General features: G+C 34.7%; 2 protein-coding genes across 3 annotated transcripts in view; one reads left to right on the forward strand and one right to left on the reverse strand.

The window, feature by feature from the left end:
- LOC100647404 (fatty acyl-CoA reductase 1-like) overlaps window positions 1-1,789 on the reverse strand; it is an 88,180-nt gene extending 86,391 nt beyond the window's left edge. The window contains exons 1-4 of one of the 2 annotated variants that reach the window (XM_048413920.1): window positions 1,183-1,455; window positions 777-1,093; window positions 430-677; window positions 9-192 (exon numbers count right to left, since the gene is read on the reverse strand). In XM_048413920.1, the coding sequence (XP_048269877.1) occupies window positions 9-192; window positions 430-677; window positions 777-1,093; window positions 1,183-1,428 (995 nt within the window). In that variant the 5' untranslated portion in view covers window positions 1,429-1,455. Of the gene's footprint in view, window positions 1-8; window positions 193-429; window positions 678-776; window positions 1,094-1,182 lie in introns of both variants that reach the window. The other variant, XM_048413921.1, reaches the window with a different exon arrangement.
- The window catches only part of LOC100647052 (putative fatty acyl-CoA reductase CG5065), a 49,452-nt gene extending 37,487 nt beyond the window's left edge, over window positions 1-11,965 (forward strand). Inside the window, exons 5-9 of the mRNA XM_048413928.1 lie at window positions 10,251-10,498; window positions 10,736-10,919; window positions 11,197-11,382; window positions 11,478-11,732; window positions 11,804-11,965. Coding sequence (XP_048269885.1) covers window positions 10,251-10,498; window positions 10,736-10,919; window positions 11,197-11,382; window positions 11,478-11,732; window positions 11,804-11,870 — 940 coding nt within the window. The 3' untranslated portion in view covers window positions 11,871-11,965. The remainder of the gene's footprint in view (window positions 1-10,250; window positions 10,499-10,735; window positions 10,920-11,196; window positions 11,383-11,477; window positions 11,733-11,803) is intronic.
- The last annotated feature ends 675 nt before the right edge of the window (window positions 11,966-12,640 follow it).

Below are 12,640 nucleotides of genomic sequence, written 5' to 3' on the forward strand. Positions count from 1 at the left end.
CATTTTACCTAAAAGGATTAGCGCTACTCGTGCAATTGTAAACTTTAACTTCGTGCTCAGAATGTAGCGTGACATGCCATGCAATAGATATTATCGCGTCCACTATGAAATCGACGGGCACTACATCTGATCTTGCATCTTTCCTACCCCGTATTGCTGTTGCACATCCTCTACTGGCTAACAGAAGGATGCCTGGTAACATTAATTTGGTTTAGAAATTATTTGTGATTTTCGATTAGCAGAAATGTAGCACTAAATAGATAGGAAAGAATTCTCCTAATTATGAACAACAGCAAACTTGAACAATAATAATGATGAACTAGTGGAAATCCTGTTATTTGGCTTCCTACAAGCCAACAGATTAACTCCTCTTTTCTGAAATGTGACGAGTATTGAACAATTATCATTGCAAATGATTTACGAAAGTACCTGTAAGTGCAGAAGTACCCTGTATCCAACCAGGACATGGTTCTTTCAAAGAGGCAGCAATTATGCTTGGCCGCACTATAGCAACTGGCAAATCTCTGCACCTGCTTGCTACGATTTGCTCTGCTAAATTCTTACTGAATGTGTATGTGTTTGGATAAGTTTTTAAAATCTTTTTTTCTATTTCGTTGATCGACGTTTTGTCGAATTTGTCACACATATCTATTACTTCCGAAGGTTTCAAGCTCGTGCTGCAAAGTTAATAATATGTGAATATATTCTTCACGCTATAATTACAAATATAATATTCATAAACCATGGAACAACGTTTGCGTATAACTTATTCTTACGTATAAACTTTTTCCCCGATCTCATGTAGATTCGCATTACTATAAGCTGTGCTAACGTAGACGAAGCTAATCGGATGCTTTAGTTCGCTCCAAAGCTCGATGACACGAGCGGTACCTTTTGTATTCACATTAACAGCCACGTGTAACGGTTCGTTGAATCTCACAGTCGCCGCGGCGTGAAACACTATGTTTACTTTCTCTAACAACAGATTTCTATCTTCTTGCGAGAGACCTAAATTCGATAGACTCATGTCACTTTTAACTGGGTAGACTTTATGGAAAACTGAGGGATGTTTTGCTTTGATGTCATCGTACATCTGAAAACGAAAATTCCAGAAATGAGATTTAATCAATTTATCTCCTGACAGGCTTAAACATTGAAAGAAACAAGAATATATTTACGAACGGGATCATCTATGAGCTTCTTAATTCGTTGTTCTATCGTTTCGTTAGCTTTTGCGCGAATAAGTATAAAAATGGTAGTGATGCGCGGACACATGCGGAGCAGCTTTTCCAGGAGACCTTTTCCAATGAATCCGGTTGCCCCAGTCAAAAGAATCCCACTACCGGCGTAGAACTCTTCGAGAGTATTCGTCTTATTCAACCCTTTATTGATCGCATTTTCATTTCTTTCTTTATTGACTGTATCCATGTTTCAGGATCTTGACACTTTCAGTTCCAATATTTGCTATAGATTATCATTCCCGACAAACAGTAAGTGGAAAAATGTGTTAAATGATATACCATATTGGTTATAGTTGAAATCTTTTTATATATTACCTTCTAAAGAAATCTACGTAATTCAATAATTATTGGTTCGTTTTGCATGAATCAAATAATTGCGTTAGGTCAACGATATTCGATTAAGTAACGATAATATTTCGAGTCTAAGTTTAAACATTCCTTATGTAGTTTCATTTGACGTCTTCATTTTTTATTTCATGTGTATGCTTGTGAATATCATAACATACAGTGATCAGTAATTTGTGTGGGAAATGTGTGTAGGTCGTGCGAGACAGTGTTAGCTCACATTTAGTAGCTCCTCGTGAATAGTTAATGCGTATGTGATTCTGCTGTCACCCTCCGTGACAACATGCTCATGTGATATCAGTATTAATATATTTCATAAGTTCTCTTCATTCATTAATTATTTATGGTGGCAAAAGGAGGAAAATTTCTGATATTTTTATTTTATTGTATCTTCAAGATTTTGCAACCAAACACCCTGTATAAGTAGTCCCTCCCCCCCCCCCCATCCGATTTTTTCGAGCATCCATTATTAGATTACCTTGATACTGGAACATTTTATTATCCGAACAGAATATTGTATTTCCTAATAGCGGATGCCTCTTCTATTTGAAATATGTACTGTACACATATTTTATTAATGTTCATGTACAATGTATTCTAATGTATTCTTTTATTTATTCGGTTCAGTGAATTCCGAATATAAGACTTTAGTATGGAACTAATAATGCTCTAGGTATCGAAACAAAACAAAACAAAAACTCGAAAGTAATGTAAATGCAATATAAGTAACGTATATACATAGTGTTGGATATTTAACGGAACTGTCAATCAATCTTAATCTGTATTTGAATAAATGAAAATTCATATAAAAGTGATTGTTCCAATATCCGAACAGTTTTGTCGCCCTGTTAGTTTTGACACCGGAGGCTCTACTGTATTTCAAATTACCTGGTTAAAATTTTATTCTCACAGCAAACTGATGAATGTGATAGTGTAAATGAGAACAGCGGTCAATGAAATTAACCAGAACATAATATTCCTACATGTTATATGTCATATATGTAGTATCGTGAGGAAAAAGCCTGGCTAGAAATCGATCAAAACAATATCGTCTGTCCTTCGGTTGTTAGTTTACATAGGGAAAAAAGCCTATGTGACTAAAGTCACCTAGTTCTTGAGGAGCGTTAACAGGACGGGATTAGAGAGGGGAAAAAATAACGCCAACGGAGGAGGACGGTTTGAATCTAAAAGAAGTTGTTATTGGTCGAGAAGCGTTAGACGGTTGATCGAGAAGGAGAGTAAGTTGAGAGTTCAAAGTTAATCGAGGAGTCGAAGAGTAGAGTCGTTAGCGTTGTCGAGTTGCGAGAGGTGTTAGCGTTGTTGAGAGTGGAGTTGTTAGCGTTGTCGAGTTGCATGAGTTACTAGCCTAGCTGAGAGATTGAGTTGTTCGCGTTGTTCAGTTGCGAGAGTGGTCGAATTAGAGTAAGATTGTTACATTTAATTCCATATTAAACAATCATCGTTTTCTGTCTCATTAATATCTGTATAACTAATTTATTGTAAATAAATTACAAATTGTAAATAGTATCAGGAAAAATTTATACCTAAATTTCCACGATACTACATATATTATATCTATATTTTTATGATGATTTTCACATATCCTGTAATTTTAATACGTTCATATTTATGTATACGTTATTATGTATTATATCTGTCATTGTATGCATATATATCTATATTGCTTTGTACATATGTGTAATATATATTTATATTATCATGCTTATGTATGTTACGTTGCATTACATTCTACGTCATTTATTTTTGTTATTTTTCTGCTTGATCTTTACAATACCAAGCCTTTTATAGCACAAGTTGTTGTGATATAGAGATTTGATACGTCGAGTATTGTACACGCACATCTATATATAGTATAAAAGTGAAGAAAATTAATATAATCAACTAAAAACAATTTTGTAAAAATACTGAACATAAAGCCCTTTTAACTCACGAATCTCTATGAAACGATGTTTACATTGTTATTCGAAGAGATATTTTGACGCAGCATCTAAATAATTAGAAAGTATAATTATAAGGAATGTAATAAATATAACAAGAGAGATATATTGTATCACGATGTAGAGCATTTTGCTTAAATTTAATAAAATAATTGCGTAATTAAATACCCTCTCTACTACCATTTCATCGTTTCTTTTAAATATAATCAATATTATACATGTATACTTCAGTTTATTTCAGTTTTATTACTAAACCAAGGGATCTAACCATTTAAAATTTAAAATGGCTGAAATATCTCGCATGATTAATGTCACCGCGGAGCGTATTTTCCGATACATTCCGATATATTCCGTAAAATTATCCGATATCTCGTGCAACTATCTCGAAACGGCGAATGTTCCGATTACTGATTGATTGGTTGGTTGTAAATTATTGAAAAATCGCAATAATAAACCAGTTTTACTGGATAAAATGTAAAATATAAGATAAATATTTGAGAATCCAAAAACTTCATTTAAGCTATTGTAGTAATTAATGACCCGATGATATCTTTGATATATATGATAGTGGTAATAATGAATAACCTTTAATGAAAGACACAATTGAATACAAAATAACAAGGAATCGTCTGTTACCTGATAATATTTCCACTGCGTATCGTTAACCAAACATCGAACAAAAGTGCGACTTCACGATTGTGAATACCGGTACGTCTGTCGCAGCACTCTAACGATATTCAATGTGTCACTCCTCTAAGTTCTCATAATACTATGAGAATTACTATACATAATACTATGAGTTCTCATAATACTATGAGAACTTAGAAGAGCTTATTAATATTAATAACCCCACCCTACTACTGAAACTGGATAATGATATGCGTTATTGATATTATTAATTAATTCATCTCCCAAAGCATTCGTATCTGTGAAAGTAGAAAATACGATCTGCGATGGCAATATCAACCATGCGAGATATATTTTAGTTGTGTAACATTCTCTTAGTAAAAAATATACATGTTTTTCACAAAATAAGATAAAATATACGCAGATGAAGTGAAGTATGCTAATGTAACATTGATTACATATGTATAAGAGATACCATGAAATGGTAATGGAGAAATATGTATTACTCAATTATATTATTAAGTTCAAGTAAAATATCGTTCATCGTGATAAAATACATTACTTGTACGGATAATGGAGCAATCACTTTCATACGAAATTTCATTTATTCAAATACACATCAAGATCGATTGACTGTACCTTCTGCACTAAATCTACCGGCACTTCGTGTACATCTATTCCTACTTTGTCGGGTCAAAATGACCGATGATTAAAGAAATAACAGTTTTTGTGATTTAGCTTAGGTAACGATTAATTTATAACTGAATGTATATAAAACGATGAACTTTCAAAAAATTTCGTCCAAATTTGCTGTTGCCTGATTTCAAGTTTAGACTTACATAAAATTACACTTTCATTTATATAGAGACATATCTTCTGCAACCTCATTGCATATTCTACAAATTATCTTATTATCAAATGTACATTTGCCGCATACATATTTCCCGCATCTTGAACACATTTTCGTAATTTTGTAACATTTACAATTTTCTATTCGACAAGTTTTTTGTAGTAATGAATCTGAACTTGTTGATAGTTTCATTGCATGGTTTTTTCTCGCAATTCTTTATACAAAAGTAATGTATGCACCAAGTTTATAACCACTTTGTGGATTTTCTATAAATCAGTCACCATATTGCAGATACCATTGCAAATTTATTGGCTTCATTCGCTCTTCTTATCAAATCATATAAACCTCAGTATTTCAGTAAGGTCATCTCTGCTCATTGTTTTTAAAAAAATGCAGGCCCCCAAACTTCATTCCAGAAATATGAGACATCTAAATTCCTTTGCTTAATATGCACCGTGGGCATAAAGCACAGCAATAAATACGTCTAGTTTTGTTGCATCTAACTCCCTCTTATTCCCCAATACTCTAAATGCTTCTTCCGTATATTTTATTCTATGATTCCTTATACGGTAATCAGTGATAAGATAAAATGTCGTTCTCATTTGTCCTTTCATTATATGCCATTTAGCATATCTCTAAAAATATTATGAACTGATATCTAGGCAGGTTTGGGACTTGCATCTGTAGTATCGTGGACAAAAGGCCTAAGATATCGGCCAAACCAAAACAATGTCGCAAGAGCCGCGGCATCGTCGGGTACATCAATGTATCGTCAGTCCTTTCAAGTGAATAGTTTCGTGGAAAAGGCCTGCGTGACCCTGGCCACGGGCGTTTTCGGGACACGTGCGCGATAGGGTGGGAAAAGACAAAGAGACGCTAAAGGCAGTGTTAGTTGAGAACGAATGCAAAAGGGGTACAGTGTGAGTTGAGAAGCGAGAGCGAGCGCAGAAGCCGAAGAGTAGAGTTGTAGAGTTGAGAGAGTCAGTGAGAGTTGCGGAGTTGCCTGAGTTGCTAGTGTCACGTAAAAAATAACTCTCGTAGTGATGTATATAAAAACTTTGTTTCTCAAGAGTCGAAGGCTCTTGAGTACCATTATTACAATGCTCCAGTATCGGCTTATGATTCAGACTGGCTCGGCCGTCATTATTCGGAGTCTAAATACTAAGCAGGAACAATTAAAAATGATGGAGGGGATATTGTTCCTGGAAGTTCCTTATCAGGGTGGCGAGGTGTTAACTGACCGGATGATATTTAGAAATGTCAACTGTCCGGAGGATATTTAGAAGTATCTCAACTGTCCTGAGAATATTTAGATTAGAGGTATCAGCTGTCCGGAGAATGTTTAGAAGTGGTCGCCTAAGGTGACGTCGGGGTAAAAGAATTTGGGGTTACACTAGCATTGTAGAGAGATTGAGTTGTTAGAGTTATAGAGTTGCGAGAGTGATTTGAGTGGAATAAGATTTTTGCGTTTAGTTCAAGTTGAACATTTATCGTTCTCTGTCCAATTAATCTCTGTTATTTTTATTTACCTTAAATAAATAGTATTAGGAGAATTTAAAAAATGTAAATTATCCTAATCCTATCCTTTTCCGATACTACACATCTATTTCTTTCCAAGCTGTTCCATCGGGCCCAGTTACGATAGGTTGGTTCTCTACATCAGTCAGTAACGATAATTTCTTTCCTTTTTGCTCTAGACGCGAACGCTCATTTATTATATTCAACTTTCATTCGCTTATAAAGAGCTTTTCATGTGTTTCCATGCTGTTTTCTGTTGCTGAAGTTTCTTGTTCGTCGCACATTGAACATTCTTCCATGTCCGTTATTTTTTTAATAATTTTTTTTGGAAAGTCTTGACATTTTTAGGGTAAATATTTATCATAGAATAATACCATGATCGGGATACAAAATTATTGTCAAATTATATATGCTTTACTTTTGCTTTTATAACAACTTTACACAAAACGCTCTGAGATGCTTCCTCTTAGTTTTGGAGATAACAAGTTTAGATGTCGACTTATTGACTAACAAACTGAGATATATTCTGGTCGAAAGGACAGTAGCAAGTAAGAATATGGTCTGCGATGGCGATATTCATACGAAAATATTGATGAGTCTTGGCCGTTCTCACCAACGGTTACACGAGGGTGGAATTGAGAAAAATCTGCTTTTACCGTGTTTTATCGCAATGAGCAGTATCCCTAAGAAACTTCTTAACTTTTAAAATGTTTGTAACAATTGACCGTAAAAAGTGGTAAATTTTATGGCGGTTCCTTAGGATATGCATTGAGTTCTTGGTTGATATGCTTTGACAGTTGATGGCCATCTAGATCGAGGAATGGATTGTAGTGTATGGCAAGATTACGGGCGTAACAGTTATTATTACTTGTTATTACCGATTTTGTTTATTATCTGACCTTGAGATAGCCTTTTCTTTGAACTGATTGCATTTATTTTAAGAATAACTAAATTATTTTATTGGCTGGTCAAATTGACCGCCCGCGGTAGACAGGACAGAATACAGTTTTTTCTTAGAAAAGAAAAAAAGCAATCTAGAAGTAAATACAGAAAAAAATATTGCATGCATGTTTTAGGGACCATGTTATGCCAGAAATTATGAAGCGATGTGATAACGTTTAAATGTGGTTAATTTTATATAAATGTTTGACAACGGTCAGTTTGACTAACATTGGTAAGTTTAGTGTTAATATCTATGGATTCTATGTCTTCTTGGCTGTTAAGTTACATAATCCTTTCAACATTAGTAATTGTAAAAATTTACGTTTATCTTGTACTTTGAACCATTGAGGCCATTTCTCGAATGCCACACGCGGAACATCATTGACAAGGCACCTATTCATTACAACTTCATTTGCAGTTTTACAGAGAAACCAGATCATTACATCAGTACATTCAAAGTCTGTGATTATGGCTTCTCCCAACATTATGTATATTTGTTAATTCTATTGCATTTGTTGAGAAACGTTAAGTTGGTGTGATCGCTAGTTCCTACAAGCTAAGTTGGTACGACTTCTAACGACACTCTTTTGTCTTAGGAGTTGACCACGTGTTAATTGTCTAAGAGTATTCGGCGTAATCTGACGGTTGTACGAGGTGGTGAAATATAGAAAGTAAAACTTGAATCTGTGTGAATTAATTAAATATCAACCTATATTTAATAACAGCATTTGCACCACTTTCGAGTTTTTGTTTTGTTTTGTTTCGATAGCTAAAGCACCATTAGTTTCATACTAAAGTCTTATAATAAGAATTCACTGAATCGAATAAGGAAAGGAATACATTAGAGTACATTGTACTTGAACACGAATAAAGTATAGCCACAGTAGATATGTGAAATCGAAGAGGCATCCGCTATTAGGAAATATTATGTTCAGATAATAAATCGTTCTTACATTGGAATATTGGGATAATGCGGGAGGGATAATGGGGACTCTACTGTATACAGTGTTACGATCTGGTGTTGATCTTCGATGTTCGTAATCGTTATGTGCAATTCTACATGTCGAATCTGGAGTTTCTCGAATTATATCTAAATCAATACAGTAGTTGCTGCCACCAGAAATCGTCGTTAAACTGTTTTGATTAACTTGATTTTCGTTCGTTAATGTTTGAAACAATGGAAACGGCTGAATGGAACAGTTTCCAAAACTTGTCGTACTCTTCTGAAGCGCGGGACTATTTCGAATATCCCAATATGCCGTGCTCTTAGTATCTTTAAGACAACTGAGTAAAATATATTCGGAAACTTGTCGTTTCCTTTAAAGCGTGACACTATTTTTAGATTGCAAACTGCTGTTGTTGGACCGTTCGCGAAGAGACGCGATTGCGGAGGAGTTAGGTCAATGGGTGTCGTAAATTCCTGTTACAATTAGATTATCGACGCCACGAACTGAACGATTCCCTATTTCGGTTAGGATAATAGAGGTGATTGAATTAGTATAACACTGAATTAACAGGTTATAAAATACACTTTATTCCAACAACTTGTCTCGCAGCGAGTATAAATGTTCGGAGAGACTCGCGTGGTATGTTACGATGTCGAATTGTAATGTCGTTTACAATAAGGTTAAAAGTGTTCGGCTCGAATAGTTACTAGCAAGACTACGATGTTAATAGTAGTAAGTGTGACTTGCAAGTAATGAGCTACAGTATCGCAAGAGGTATAAATCGCAAGTAAAATATGAACCGAGAGATGTGTTTAGTGATTTAGCGATTTAGCGATTTAGCGACTAGGCGATTAATAAAGAGATTTGACAACTTGGCAACTTGGCGACTAACTTTTGACTGACTATCGGCTGTCGTGTTATTACGGAAGGAAAGAACGTTATGAGTGTGTCTAGAGTACGAAGAAAGCGAATTCGCTTATGGCACGTTTCATTGGGAAAAATGAGGGTAACGATCAGCGATGCCAATTGATTAGAAAAAACGTTAGTGGATGATAATGGGTAGAACAACCAAGAATCATCAATAGACCAAAGACACTTACGAGACTTTAGAGTTCTCATTGTTAAGATACTAAGATTTATGGTGACTCCTTAGCTTTATTGAAGGTCTTGAGGAGTAAGGGTAGATGGACATGTGGTTATTGGAACTGAAAGGGCGAACATTCTGAAACATGGATACAATCAATAAAAAAACGAATGAATTTGGGATCAATAAACCTTCTACGCCGGTAGTGGGATTGTTGTGACTGGAGCAACCGGTTTCGTTGGAAAAGGTCTCCTGGAAAGCCTGATCCGCATGTGTCCGCGCATCACTGCTATTTTTATACTACTTCGTCCAAAAACGGACGAAACGATAGAACAACGATTTAAGAAGCTGATAGATGATCACGTTCTTGTCTCTTTCAATATTTAAGCATGTCAGGAGCCAAATTGATTAAACTTCTTTTCTGGAATTGAGTTGGTATTTTTTCGTCTTCAGATTCACGATGACATCAAAGCAAAACACCCCTCAGCTTTGAGCAGAGTTTATCCCATAAAAAGTGCCGTTAGTCTGCCAGATTTAGATCTTTCGCAAGAAGATAGAAATCTGTTGTTAGAGAAAGTAAATGTAGTGTTTCACGTTGCGACCACTGTGAGATTCAACGAGCCGTTACACGTAGCTGCTAAGGCATCCCATTAGCTTCGTCTACGTTAGCACAGCTTATTGTAATGCGAATCTACATGAGATCGTGAAGAATATGCTCACATATTACTAACTTTGCAGCACGAGCTTGAAACCTTCGGAAGTAATAGATATGTGTGACAAATTCGATAAAACGTCGATCAACAAAATAGAAAAAAAGACTTTAAAAACTTATCCCAACACATATACATTCAGTAAGAATATGTCAGAGCAGATTATAGCAAGCAAGTGCAGAGATCTGCCATTTGCGATAGTACGGCCAAGCATGATTGGTGCCTCTTTGGAAGAGCCATGTCCTGATTGGATACAGAATATTTCTGCAGTTACAGGTATTTACATAAATCTTTTTCAGTGATAATTGGTCAATATTCCTTACATTTCACAGAAGTAGAGTTAACCGGTTAGTTTGTTAGAGGCTAAATGAGAGGTTTTCCGCTACTTGATCATTATTATAGTTCAAATTTGTTGCTACTCGCTATTACGAGAATTTATTACTATGTATTTAGCGTTACATTTCTGCTAGTTCAAAATCACAAATAATTTCTAAACCAACTTAATGTTACCAGGTACCTTTTTGCTAATCGGCAGAGGATGTGCAACAGCAGTATGGTGCAGGAGAGATACAAGATTGGATATATTGCCTGTCGATTTCGTAGTCGATACGATAATATGTATTGCATGGCATGTCACGTTGCATCGTGATCACGAAGTTAAAGTATACAACTGCGCGAGTAACGCATACCCTTTTAAGTAATATTTATTGCGAATTTATTACGAACTAATGTAATTCGATTGTTATAGTATTCCAAAGTTTCAGTTTATTTAAGTAACGTGGACAATGAAAGCCCAAACAAATGTAGAATATAAAAGTCCACTTTTGCTCCCAATATCTCAATTTTGTAAAATAGTAATATAAATAATATTTATTCAAATTTCATAATATTTCCTGAGATACTCGGATAATGATAAACTTTACTTTACGCGTAATTCCATTAATTGTAATAATGTAAATGTTCCAATTAACTAGGTTTGGTCCGCTGATAGATGCTATGGTAAAATGTAATATAGATACCCCACTGAACGATACGCTATGGTACCCAGGTTGTTTAGTCGTAGCTAATAAATATATTTACAACGTTCTGAGTGTAATTCCGCGTGTTTTTCCTGCCTTCGTTATAGATATATTTTTAAAACTCCGACGCGGTAAACCAATGTAAGTATTCTACCGATCCTAGATCAACGAGATCAATCTTTCAAGAATATTATCTCTGATTGCATTTATATTAATAATTAAAAATGATATTTCAGAATGATGAAACTTCTCAAAAATGGCAATAAGCTGTTAGCATCGATAACACATTTCACCACAAACGAATGGACTTTTCAAAGGGATAACTGTTCCGACTTGGCGAGGAAGGTGAAAATGTTAAACGACAGCGATATGGTCAAACTAGATTTACGAGATATGAATTGGGAGAAGTATATTGCAATTTACCTGATGGGAATTAAGAAATTTATTCCGAAAGAAGAGTTTAAGTCAACAGCCCGACAACGATTATCAAGGTGCGTATAAAAATATCTTCTTATAACAAAATAGGAACTAATATAAATACATATATTTTCGGTTATTTCAGGTTGTACTGGATACATCAGATCACCAAAATATCCGGTATAATAATTTTGCTATGGATAATGTTATAATTAGTGTACTGACTATTTGAATGCTACTTTTTTCTCTTTGAACCAAGAACAATGTAAATAGAATTTTATAAAGAAGGGATTCATCATTGCTTTCATTTTGTCTTTCCACTCGTTTGATTTCTAAATATATTCATTTATGACATTGCTTAATATGGATGTATGTATTTATATGCACACGGTTTCTGATTTGTCATACATGACAATATCTTTATTCCACGATGTTTCTAGTACAAAGATCACTATGCGATAACAACAATAACAAATTATTGAAAAGTCCTCTGAGCAATGGACAATGACGATAGAAAAAATATCTTTTAAAATAAGATAGTTCTAAAAGCTCATTTTGGTTTCTGAATTGTTTGTTCACAAACCTTGTAGTTCTTTCACCAATCGGCGTTAAAATATATAACATCATGGACGAAATAGCGAACAGACGTGATAGTCAGAGCTGAACGAAACATTCCTTCACACAACAAGTAGTAAATAGTGTACGTAGGAAGTGGTGTTAACCTCCAATGACCTTGACATTCACATATGTTATCAAGATTATCAAGTTATGTATTAGTCCTCACTCGTTGTTGGTTATAAAATGATTAAGAAAATATTTTGCATGGAAAGAACGTGACTTCTCGACACTGAGTGTATACCGTATGGATCACCATATGATATATACGTGTTTTATACTGATATTCTTGCATTTATCGTAGATATATTATTCAATATCATTATTCACAATCAGTTTATCGTGTAATCAGTCAGTCACTTACATA

Source organism: Bombus terrestris, chromosome 17 (genome assembly GCF_910591885.1).
Source record: "Bombus terrestris chromosome 17, iyBomTerr1.2, whole genome shotgun sequence".
NCBI classification, from domain to species: Eukaryota; Metazoa; Arthropoda; class Insecta; order Hymenoptera; family Apidae; genus Bombus; species Bombus terrestris.